Source organism: Myotis brandtii, unplaced genomic scaffold (genome assembly GCF_000412655.1).
Source record: "Myotis brandtii unplaced genomic scaffold, ASM41265v1 scaffold7736, whole genome shotgun sequence".
In the NCBI taxonomy this organism is placed as follows: Eukaryota; Metazoa; Chordata; class Mammalia; order Chiroptera; family Vespertilionidae; genus Myotis; species Myotis brandtii.
In genome coordinates this window covers 10,684-22,933 of record NW_005371099.1, presented here as the reverse complement: position 1 = coordinate 22,933, position 12,250 = coordinate 10,684, and the positions used below count along the sequence as shown (strand labels likewise).

The following is a 12,250-nucleotide window of genomic DNA, read 5'->3' as shown; positions in this document are numbered from 1 at the left end:
AGACACACCCACTGCAGATCACCCTCGGGAGGACAGCGGACCTTGCCGGACCCCTTGTAATCCTCCTAATGCTGTTGACTTTCGGCCCTTGCATTATTAACAGACTAGTCCAATTTGTCAAGAAGCGTATAGGAGTGGTTCAGTTGATAGTTCTGCGCGCCCAGTACAGGCCTCTAGCAACAGTGAAATAGAAATGCAGTCCGTCTCATGATTGAGCCGGAAGTCTCAAGACAAGGGGGGAATGAAAGGGCGAGGGCTACACCCTCCATCTTGCCCTGGATCCTCCATTTTTGGGCAGCAGCCTTAGCCATGTGCTTGGCAAGGAGCTTCTTCCAGGAAGCCCAAGCCTCTGCTAGCCACACCTAGGATTTCTTTAAACTAACCAATGATAATCAAGGGAAGTGCATGCCATAGATACGACCACATCCTGTGTAACAAGAGACCGACTTGCGCCTGGCCAATTGGCAGGCCCCACAGTCCTCTCTCCTCCCCTTACTCCAAACCCCCTATAAAACCCCTCTCCCCACAGAGCTCACGCTCTCTCTGTCCCAGCCGCTGTGTCGGCGAGTGTGGGGGGAGCTCGAGCTAGCCCAAATACTCTATCTGCTTTTGCATCGGACTCGGCTGAGTCCCGGTGGTCTTTTGGGGATCCTGAAATCTGGGCTTAACAGCCATCAGGTGGCCTTAGGAAACCCCAGTTTAGTAACTCTCTGAATATATTTTCCCACATCCCAGGGGCCTGTAATGTGAGCAATGTCTGAGCCTACACAGGACGTCTTTTTTTCTTGGCCAAGCTGCAAACATCCTGAAGTCCCCTTTTTAGATAAACCAATAGGGAGCTCCCGACTAAAGCCATTATAATTACCATGGGAAGAAGGAGTTATGTGCTTGTCGGAGCTACCCCCGACCATATTGGTGTTGTTAGTAGACACTGGTACTGATTCCCTGGTCCAGGTGGCTGGACTGACCACAGGGGGGTCTGAAACATGTCCAGTAAGTTTCTGCTGCAGCCATACTTACCTGGCAGCTGACAAGGGCCATCATAGCAACAAAAAGGGTGGAGGGGGTTACCTGAACCCCCTGTTCTTTCACCACTTGCCGAGCATCGATGGTCAGCTTCTTCAGTTGACCCCATGTGGGGACACTAGCTTCTCAGGTGGCCTTGGTCACCTGCCTTCTGATCTCCTCCTTCATCGGGGTCAGTGGCTGAGCTGGCATCATCACCACAGGCGTGATCTTTAGCTTCTTGAACGTCGGGATGAGCTGTTCTCCCAGGTCCATGGCCGTAACGCACCGCTCGCTTTGGCACCCAGATGGGGTTAGAAGTGCTTCTGGGAAGACACTAACATGGTCTCTTCCCCACATCATTACTGTATCTGGCCCTCTTCACTGCCCTGTTTGTAAATCCTTCCATCATGCCATACCAGCAGATGCCATGGCACCAGGAGCTTGATGCCTCTCTGCTGCTGTGCGACCCTCATTGTCACAATTTTAAAAATTTAAAGTGTTGCCCTAACTGGTTTGGCTCAGTGGATAGAGCGTCAGCCTGCGTACTCAAGGGTCCCAGGTTCTATTCTGGTCAAGGGCATGTACCTTGGTTGCGGGCACATCCCCAGTAGGGGGTGTGCAAGAGGCAGCTGATCGATGTTTCTCTCTCATCGATGTTTCTAACTCTCTATCCCTCTCCCTTCCTCTCTGTAAAAAAAATCAATAAAATATATTTAAAATAAAAAAATAAAAAATTTGAAGTGTCAAGAGCATGATTTAACTTATTCTGTGGAGTAGGATAATACCCATCTCCCCCTTTTTGTTTTTGTAACTGAGTCTTTAAGGTTTGATTGGCTCTTTCTACAATTGCCTGTCCCTGAGGATTATAGGGAATTCCTGTCTCATGTATTATTTGGTATTGCTTGCAAAACTGCTGAACGGAGGAGCTGGTATAGGCAGGTCCATTAATCTGTTTATATTTGTAGGGGCCATCCCATGACTGGAAAAGCGCTAGGCAGTGGTTAATTACATGCTTTGCATTTTCCTTTACGAGAGAGAAAACAAACATTTAAGGTATTTCAGAGCCTATTTGGATGATCTAAAGTCAATTTTAGATCGAGAAAGTTTCTTAAAATTCAAACCGTTGAAGGATTGTCAAACTTGATTTTACCAAAAGATTATATATTAAAATGTATTAGACAGGAACATAGGCTAGTAAACTTCAATTCCCATGATTAAATGATGATCTTTTTTATTTATTAAATACCTGATTAATATAATTATTTTACTAGAGAAGAATTAACCAAAATAAGGCTTATTTTCTAACTTCATTTGTCCTTGGGTGTGGACAGTAAATGACACTAATTGGATTTCTGCTATAAATCTTCCTCTGTACTTTAACATAAGCTATTTGCCCTCTATTTAGGGAGGCAAAATGCAAAAACCTTACTTTTTCAATGATCACCAAAAAGTAAACAGTCAAATTTTCTTAGATTGACATTTATGAACACATTTTAAATGTACTCTTACTTTCAAGAAAATGTAACTTCAACAAAGTACAAGAGACCTTTTGTAATAAAAGCTAAGAGCAGGTAAATTAAAAATTGTCTAGCAATCAATGTTTCAGCATTTTATGTTATTTAAAAATATTTAGATGTTTATTATTTAACCCAGCAATGCTCCAAAGTCTTTAAGTTATCCAAGACTTTGGAAAATTACATATAGGTATATGAGGCTGGAGAAAAGGCAGGGGGAGGAGGGAGCAGATATCACAGCCCAGTCCCATGCCTGTACCCGCTTGGATTTAAAACTGCCAGACTTTCCTTAGAGGTAACATGCTAAGGTTACTGCTGTGGCTCCAACTTCTTTCACAGCCTAGAAAAGCTGGTTTCTGGTGGCGCAGTGGCCAAAGGGCTGGTTAGAGCCTGCAGAGGAGGCTGAGATTGTAAATCTCTATCTTGGCTGATCCCTTAGGTTCTCCTCTCCACCTATCCCCTCCCATTGTTGCATAAGGAGGGGAAGGCAGGACAAGGGATTTTATTTTTTTGTTTTTGTCTGCCCTTGTTCCTTTTCTTTTTTAAAATATATTTTTATTGATTTTTTTTTTTTTTTACAGAGAGGGAGAGGGATAGAGAGTTAGAATCATTGATGAGATGATCAGCTGCCTCCTGCACACTCCCTACTGGGGATGTGCCTGCAACCAAGGTACCTGCCCTTGGCCGGAATCGAACCTGCGACCCTTGAGTCCACAAACCGAAGCTCTATCCACTGAGCCAAACTGGATAGAGCTGCCTTTGGTCCTTTTTAGGCCTTCCTATGTTTACAGGGAGAAGGGCAACTAGCCTGTTCCTCTAACAGAGAGCACAGTCATTCTCCTCTTGACTTTCATTATTAACATATTTATAATTATTACTGAAATGGTTTTATCCAAATTCTTCATTTTAGTTACACCTATTATGTCTTAACAATTTTGAGATTTTAAAGCCAATTATTACCTAAAGCATTTTCTTGACCAATTACCATGATTGCCCTGTCTGTTCAAGGAAAGGACACACTATCTGGCTGGGAGTCATATGCCCCTGGGCAAGAACTGCCCATTCTCATGGAGGCATTAATCTTATTGTCCAACTGTGCTGGGCTGCATATCTGGCATTTCGGCCAGACGGGGCACGCTGTGCTGTCTGTTCCTAAAACACATAGATAGGAAGGTACTGACATCAGGCCAGGCCTTGAGATATGGTCTCATAGCCCCTTCCCAGCATGCAGGCCTTCTTTCTCAGAAGGTCCGGAAGTCTCATTCCAAATTTGGGAGACAAAGGCCTGGAAAAAGTATAAATAAAGAGAGTTTCCTCCATATTGGGGGCCCAGAATTTGAAAGACACATTTTTCTCTGGGCCTCCACAGAATTTAATAATAAAATGTAACTCCTGTAGTCATCGCTGCAGTTCAGCCTCTGCTTCGGCAGGGTGCTGTAACTGTAGTCAGCTGGCCAGCTTAATAAAGGCTCTTAAATTTAAATTCTGAGTCGGTGGTCTATCTCGCTGAGTGAACCCATAACACAACCTAGCCTGCATAGCTTACTTCCTTATGTAATTTCAAGTATATTGTATTGGTCTAATTTAGTTCAAAAATATTTCCTTTAGAAAGAGAGTAGATTTTTGTCACCTCAGGGCACAAATCTGTCTCTCAGTTAAATTCTTGAAATATTACATTCAGAAAAGCTGTCAAATATAACTAATTTAAAGATTATTAAAACTTAACTGGTTTTAGCATTAAAGATTTAGTCCGGACCACAGAATTAATCCTTTCTAATTTGGCTAATAAATTGTTACATTTTAATAATTCCACAGTACACTTTGAATTGTAGAGAAAACGCTGGGAGGACACACCTACCACCTCCATTCCAATCCAGGGATGGCCTGTGTGGGTTTATACATCACGGGCAGGCTTGGAATTAGCTGGCCTTTGTTTAAACTTCCCTGGGTTGCAATCTTAATAAATTTTACACTTTCAAATTAATCTTAGAATTTTAAAATTTTAACGCAGCACAGCAAAATCATAAATCAGAGAAAAGCAAATTACAGTTATAATAAAGACTGAAATCCCACCAGCCAAGAGTTTCTGGTGGCCTGGGAGGGAGAGAAAGAAGAATTCTTGGCAGCTGCTGGAAAATTCCTTCAATACCTTCTATGAGGTTCAGCCCACTAGAAGTAGCTTGAACCTCTAGCAAAGTGAAAACTGAAGTCTTTCACTTTTGGCCGAATGCCTGCATCCAGCCATAAAGGCTGGGCGACTGCGAGTAAAACCTTTCTCATCATCTGAGTTGTCCAGATCACAGTGATGATTGTCCCACTCGCCTCAAACTCTAGCTCCTGCTCATATTTAGGAGGTAAATCTTTATCAGGCGGGCTTTTGACTGAGGTTGCAGGAGCTGCAGGCAGAGGAGGAGGCGGTGGCACAGAGGGGAGAAGTGGTGTTTTTAAAGATTCCCACCACTCCACTGTAGGCTGCAAAGCCGTGGCCACACCCTGCTTAGACATTCTTTAACTCTCCTGTGCTGGATCAAGGCAATCACAAATTAGAGACCATAATGTGAATGTGGGAATAGGAATCTTCTCTGGACCTTCTGCTGTGTATCAGTCATGCGACTGCTTTCCAATCCTTCCCCAGGTTTGAAAGTTGATAGTTCCCTCTTCAGGAAACCAAGGGCAAGTTTCATTAGCAAAACTTAAGAAATCAAGAATTTGACTACACTTAATAGAGCATCATCAAGCTCTGAGCATAGTTTTAAGCATCTGAGAGTAGAGATCTCTTTCCTGAGACCCTGAATTTCTCATGTTATACACCCAGCTAATACGGTAATCCACTCCTTACCTTACTTCTTGAATTTGTTGCACTGTGCACTTCTTGGAGCTGTCCCTAGCCTGACTTTAAAATATATATATATATTTCTTTATTGATTTTAGAGAGGAAGGGAGGATAGAAACATCAATGATGAGAGAGAATCACTGATCAGCTGCCTCCTATACACCCCCCACTGGGGATCGAGCCCGTAACCCAGGCATGTAACCTTGGCCTGAATCGAACATGGGACCGTTCAGTCTGCAGACTGATGTTCTATTCACTGAGCCAAAATGGCTAGGACCCTTGCCTGACTTTTGAGAGTTTCCCTGTCCTTGGGTCCCAGTTCTGGGAACCAGATATAAGTTTCCTATCTTGACCTTGACCAGCATGGCTTGAGATCAGACTAGTCCTGAGTAGGGGCAGCTGGGGAATGAGAACAGAAAAAAAAAAGAGTCAGACTGAAAGACTTTCAGTAAAGCTGGGGCCAGGTGGGATGCTGCCCTTGGACAGAGAGACAGTGAACCAGAGCTAGAGCATCGCATTTATTATATAGAGCATGATACCAGGGAATTTTACTAGTTTAAGACAAAGGAAATTATGTGAAATAATGGTTAAAGGTCAAGCTGCAATTCTTCACTCTTGTGGCTTCTTTGTAATTGTCACTCCTGGCTGAGCCCAGATAACTGGGTCAGTTCCAGGCACCTGGCTGAACTTAGATAATGAACCATATCCCCTGGCACCTGAGCTAAAAGGTCAAGCTGACAACATACCTGCCTCAGGCAAGGTATGTTTCCAGGATGTGGCTCTGCCCACACCACTGGACTCAGCCGACAATCAGCTCATGTGCCTTCCAAGACACTCTCTACACATAACCATTAGGATTTTCTAGATGTTATTGTGGATTACAAACAGGCCCAAAGATTTATTGGCTTATATTAAACAAGAGGCCCGTTGCAGGAAGATTCCTGCAAGAATAGGGCTTCCCTCCTGGCTCCGCTGCCCTACTTGCTTCTCCACAGCTTTGCTTTCTTTTGCAGCACTTGGCTTCCTTCTACGTTGTCTTCAGTCTTTGCTCCGCACCTGCATATGCAAGTTAACTGCCATATTTTTTGGTTAACTTGCATACTCATCTGATTGGCTGGTGGGCATAGTGGAGTGACACCAATTTGCATGTTTCTCTTTAACTAGTGTAGATAAGGCATCTTTCTTGTTCATGCCACAAGTTCTCCCTGGTTCTGCTGGGACTTGTATAAAAAGAAGCTACCATGTAGATACCTCTTGGATAAGATGTACAGAGAGGGTGGCGAGTCTCAGTGCTCCCAGAATCTTCTGTTAGCAGTGACAGGCTTCACTCTGAGCACATTTCATTGATCAAGCATATCACAGGGTTGCAGCAAATTCAGGTGGTCAGGAGGGAAGTCTGACATACTTGATGGCCACATTCATGTGACTACATGGGGCCAGCCTCTTTTGGGGCTGTGTAGGGGCAAAGAAGAGCAATGAGGATTGGTAGGAAATGACAGTGGACATTAGTTCAAATGGTTCACTTTCTCCTTATCCAGGTGCACTTTGTCCCAGAGCTGCCCCAGACCACCACTGTCTAGATTCAAAGGAGCAAACTTCAACAAAAGGAATTTGGTCAGAAGTCATTGGCCACGAACTCAGAGCCCACTTCTGAGTGTAACCTTTGATAAATCCCTGGTTGCCTCAGTTCGCCACTATGGTCGACATGTTGAGAATGTTGATTAAGAAGGGTACAGGATTGCAAGCATTCCAGCATCCATGTTCTTTGAAATTAACATCAGTCACTACTCGGTCCCAAGTCTCTTTATGTTTTGCTTTGCTCAGGTGAGGGCTCCATCAGGTGAGGCTGAATATAAAAATGCTGACATTAAAATCAATGTTGGTCCTAGGTTCCCATTCATTTGTGCCTGAAACTGTGCTAAATGTGGTCGCTCCATAGTTCTCTCCATTCCCACTAGAGAGAGCACTAGACCTAATTTTTCCTCCTCATCCTAATATTCCTGGGTGTCGAAGTTCACCCAGTAAATGATGAGAGCCCAGAGTACAGAAAGTGATGCTCTGAGCAACCCCAGGCACCTTCCTTATTAGGTGTCAGCATAGCTAACACATGGGCAAGGGATTGACCTTCTCTTCATGGACCTGGAGTACCACCTGACTATCCCAGCCCTCTCCAGGGGTATCCAGGTCCTCATTCCTATGGGGGGGGGGGAGGACTAGGGTCCTAGGATTCTTCACCTTCAGCTTTCCCCTATATTTACCCATCCACTTATTCCTTTCCAGGGATGCCAGATCTGCCAGCTCCTCCTCAAAGGCTTAGAGTCCTCTCAAAACAGTGCCTCCACACTCTATTCCACCTTTCTGCCATCAGAGTCTTCACCAATTCTCCAACTTCCCTCAGCCTGCAGTTCTATGACCCTTCACATCATCCATCCATGAACCTGAGATGGGATCCAAAGGGGTATAACAGAGGCTTGGAAGAGAAGGGGCTCAGCCTGGGGAGCAGGGAAAAAGAACATATTATCCTCTAAATCACCTCTTTGGAGATTGCCTATGCATTTGCCTGTTGTTGGGGTGCACATACACAATCTCACAGGGAACGTACATACACCATAAGCACACAAATGCACAGGTACAGAACACCCCCAGGAAAGACGGGTTCTCAGATGGAGGGCTTGTGGCCAAGCTCACACAGACCCTGACTACAGACTTGGACATCACTTTGAGAGGAACACACACAAACACACAGATAAAAATACACGGGGCCAGCAAGACAATGTCACAAGGCACACCAACACACACAGTGGACACACACAGGCACACACGAAGAGACATACATGGACACAGAAGACTGACACAAAGAAAATAAAAACACACACAGATACAATCAGGAACACCCAAATGGGCAGCAAATATACACGTACAACCAGCGCTGAAACATGCAAAAGCAACACTCCCCTTAATGCTGAGTCATACTAACACACTGTTTTGAAGGATATATTAAGAATTGAGGTGCTGTCTTGAAGAGGTGGCACAGTGGGTTGGAGAATAATCTCATAACACACCCCCCCCCACCACCACACACACAAAGATTGTGGATTTGATCCCTGGTTGAGGCATGTATAGGAGGCAACTGATCCATGTTCCTCTCCCATCAATGATTACTTATTTCTCTCTCACTCTTTCTACTTCCACTTTCTCTAAAATCAATAAACATATCCTCAGCTGAGGATTAAAGAAGAAAATAATAATAATTAAGGTATTGAATTTTCAAGAACATAGCATTAAATCCAGAGCACTCTCTCTAGAACAGTTATCAGAATCATTTGAATGAAATCGATATCTGTCTTCTTTTACCTGAGAGGCTAATAGAATCAATATCGTTGATCTCAAAAAGACCCCAACAAGCCACATAGTTAGTGTCATTGTCATGATCCTCTCCTTGCTTTCATTTAAGCACTAAAATCTGATGGTTTCTGAATACAGTCATATCTTCATTTTTGTAACTTAGGTTAGACTTTGAATGATAAAAATTAACTTACCCTAGTAGAAGCTGTTTCTGAGGGATTCCAATATAACTTTAGGCACTGGAGTGAGTAGAGCCTAATTCTCCCTCCAGGCCACAGTGTCCCTTGTGGCCATGCTCCCTCTGTAGATGACTAGAACCCAGAGGTCCAGGAGTGATGCTCTGAATAGACCCAGACTCCTTCCTCTATTAGCTGTCAGCCTAGATTTCACATGGGCAAGGGACACCTTGTCCAGGGATGTCCAGTTCCTCATTATTAGTGGGGACTTAGGAGCCTAGAAGTCTTCCCCTCAGCTTTCCCCCACATGCACCCATCTTCACATTCCTTTCCAAGGATCCTGGATCATCCAGCTACTCCAAGAAGGCACAGAGTCTTCCACAAACATTTCCAATCCACACTCTACACCTCCTTTCTGTCATCACAGTCTTCCCCAATTCCCCACCTTGCTACAGCCTGAGGTTCTATGAACTGGCCCTGTGCTTAATTCATACCTGAGATGGGACCTCCAGAGGGACACCAGATGCCTGGATGAGCAGGAGAATAAGGGGCTCAACTGATGGTGGAGAAGAAAAACAGATAGTCATCTATATCACCTCTCCAGAGATTGACTATGCACTTGCCTGTGGTCGGGGTGCACAGACTCAGAGAGAAACATACAGATAACACGAGCATAGAAACATGTAGGTAGAGAACACCCCCAGTCTCTGCTGGGCACTCAGGTGCTGGACTTAGGTCCAGACTCACAGACCCACATTGTAGACATAGGCAATACCTTGAGGGGAACACACACACACACACACACACACACACACACACACACACACACACACAAAGATACACATGGAAACAAACAATTGGGGCAACCCAGACAATGCCACAGGACACACACACAATGTATCCTCCCCCATAGGCTGGCAGGAAACCCTTTAACCAATCCTGTCCCAGGGACCAACCTCTCTGCCCCCTCAACTTCACACCCCATAGTATATTGTCCCTCAGAGTACAGGCTCCATCACTTCACTTCAGGTGCAAGGGTCGGCTCTGCACAAGGCCAAACTTATGGCAGGTGAAGACCATTTGTAATGCATCCCACCAATGTGGTATCATGTTGAGACCAAGCCTTTTCTTCCGGAAATGCTTGGATTGCAGAATGGTCTCACTGCTGCAGAAGACCAAAGAAAAACCAAGCAATGGTTTTAGAGAAAAGGAGTTACAGTGTTCAATACACCGGCGGACTCAGCGGAATAACTTGTCAATCTGAGTAAAGTAACATGCAGGGGGCTTCTCTTTTTTATCTTTCTGGGGTCTCTGTCCCACCAATATGGATTATGCTTCAGGTCCTTTTAGTGGGCTTTGCAAGAAGGTCCCCAGGTGTTGGGGGTCTCCAGTCCATATCTGATGGTCTGGCCTGGCATCAGCATTAATAACCCATCCTCCTGGGCAGTGCACTATTCACAGTTTTAGGGCCTCTGTAAGCAGTTCTGCAAGCCCAGTTTCTGGGAAAGAGGTAGTGACTTAATTATAGGTATCAAGAATGTACACTGGGCTTGCTGGCATGGATTCAGATTGCTAGCCTACTCCCCTCCCCACAACCCCCAATATCAGGGTTACATTGGAATTAGCCTTTTACCCTCCTCATCGCCATTAAAAAAACACAGCACCATTTCCTGAAGAATCCATGCTACCTCCAGGACTGGTTGGGTGGTGGTATTTTTAATTAAATGAAAATGGAAAATTACCCAGAAATGCAAAAGTAGAGAGATTCAAACAATTCTTGTGGGGCTTAGGGGTGTGTGCAGGCGGCTCCGAGGTAGGTAAACTGATCTGATGGCCTCAAGTATCAGGAGCTTCTCTAGAATACCTGGAAGGGATCTGGGATCCTCAACTACTGAATCCAAAATAGCCCAGTCTAAACCCCTGTCTGGAAGGTGCTGAGACCACAAGGCCCATGTCCAGGCCCAGAGCTTTTCCCAGCCCCTTAGGTTTTAGTCTCAGGGAGCACAGATGTCATAATTACTTGTGGGTGACTGTGCATCTCAGTCCCAGTTTCCTACCCTCCACACTGACAGCAGGGGCCCCTCCCCTCCTGTCCTCTCCCTCACTGTGTACTCGGCCCTCATGAGAACCCTTATGGCTGGTTCACCACAGGATCCCTGGTCTGTGATGGTGTTCACATGTGTTGACTCGTTTGGTGAAAAAAACACACAAATATATTGATTAGAGACAGAAGAATAGGGAGAGAGAGAAAACACCCATTTGTTGTTCCACTAATTTTATACATTCATTGCCTGATTCTTACATGGGCCCTGACTGAGGATGGAACCTGCAACCTGGGCCTTATTGAGATGCTTTAACCAATTGAGCTCTCTGGCCAGGGCCAAACTTATCAGGGGTTTTAAGAAAAATTACTAATGTATCTGAGAATAGATAGATACCAGAACCAGCATGACAACAAATAGTGATAGAAGGCTAGACTAGGATTCATGAAGTTTCATCATGTTTTCTTTACATGGACATATTTGTAATAAGCTATTACAAAGGTAGATTATATCCTTGCAGCAGTAATATCATATGCCAATTAGAAAGCACTGAAAAGGGGAGGATTTGGTTTCAGGGAGACAGGCATGTATGGAAACATAAAAGTGTTTCTTTTAGCCTGGCTAATATTACTCAGTGGTTGAGTACAACCTATGAACCAAGAAGTCAAGGTTAGATTCTGATCAGAGCATAAGCCAGGACTGCAGGCTTGATACACAGTATAGGAGCATGCAAGAGGCAGCTGATCAATGGTTATCTCTCATCACTGATGTTTCCATCTCTCTCCCTTCTTCTCTGAAATCAATAAAAAACTATTTTAATATATATTGTTAAAATGTGTGCTTTAAATTGATTACACTATATCAAACTTTTAAAAATGTTTAATACTTGCCACTTCCCAATAATTCAGTTGTTTCATTATAAATTTTCTTGAGCATTTTCATTGCTACTGTATCAGTAAGCTTGTCTATGTTCCATGTCATCATTTTTTGGCAGTTTGAACCTGGTGATGATGAGAGTATTTACACCAGGGAAATTGAGAAATACTACACACCTAGACTTCACTTAATGTGTTATTATATGTTTAGACTTAAAGAACACTGGTGGAGAATGTTAATAATGCAGATTAAACTTATAAGTGTATGGGATGAGTGGCTATTAATTGTCCATAGGATAAAAGTTGAGAAAAGCAATTTTCTATCTAGAATTGAAAACCAATGGTTCTATATGGCAAAGAAATCACTTGAGTCATTGAGGAAGGAGTGAAACTCAAACACATGTCTTAGATGCTGCACTGTCCTCCTATTGGTAAGAATAATAAATTAACTTAAAAA

At 44.0% G+C, this 12,250-nt stretch overlaps 1 protein-coding gene across 1 annotated transcript in view; it reads right to left on the bottom strand.

Moving 5' to 3' along the window:
- Positions 1–1,106: 1,106 nt before the first annotated feature.
- Positions 1,107–12,250, bottom strand: part of LOC106724239 (zinc finger protein 530-like) — a 20,178-nt gene continuing 9,034 nt past the window's right edge. Inside the window, exon 2 of the mRNA XM_014530775.1 lies at positions 1,107–1,331. Within this exon, the coding sequence (XP_014386261.1) occupies positions 1,153–1,331 (179 nt within the window). The 3' untranslated portion in view covers positions 1,107–1,152. The remainder of the gene's footprint in view (positions 1,332–12,250) is intronic.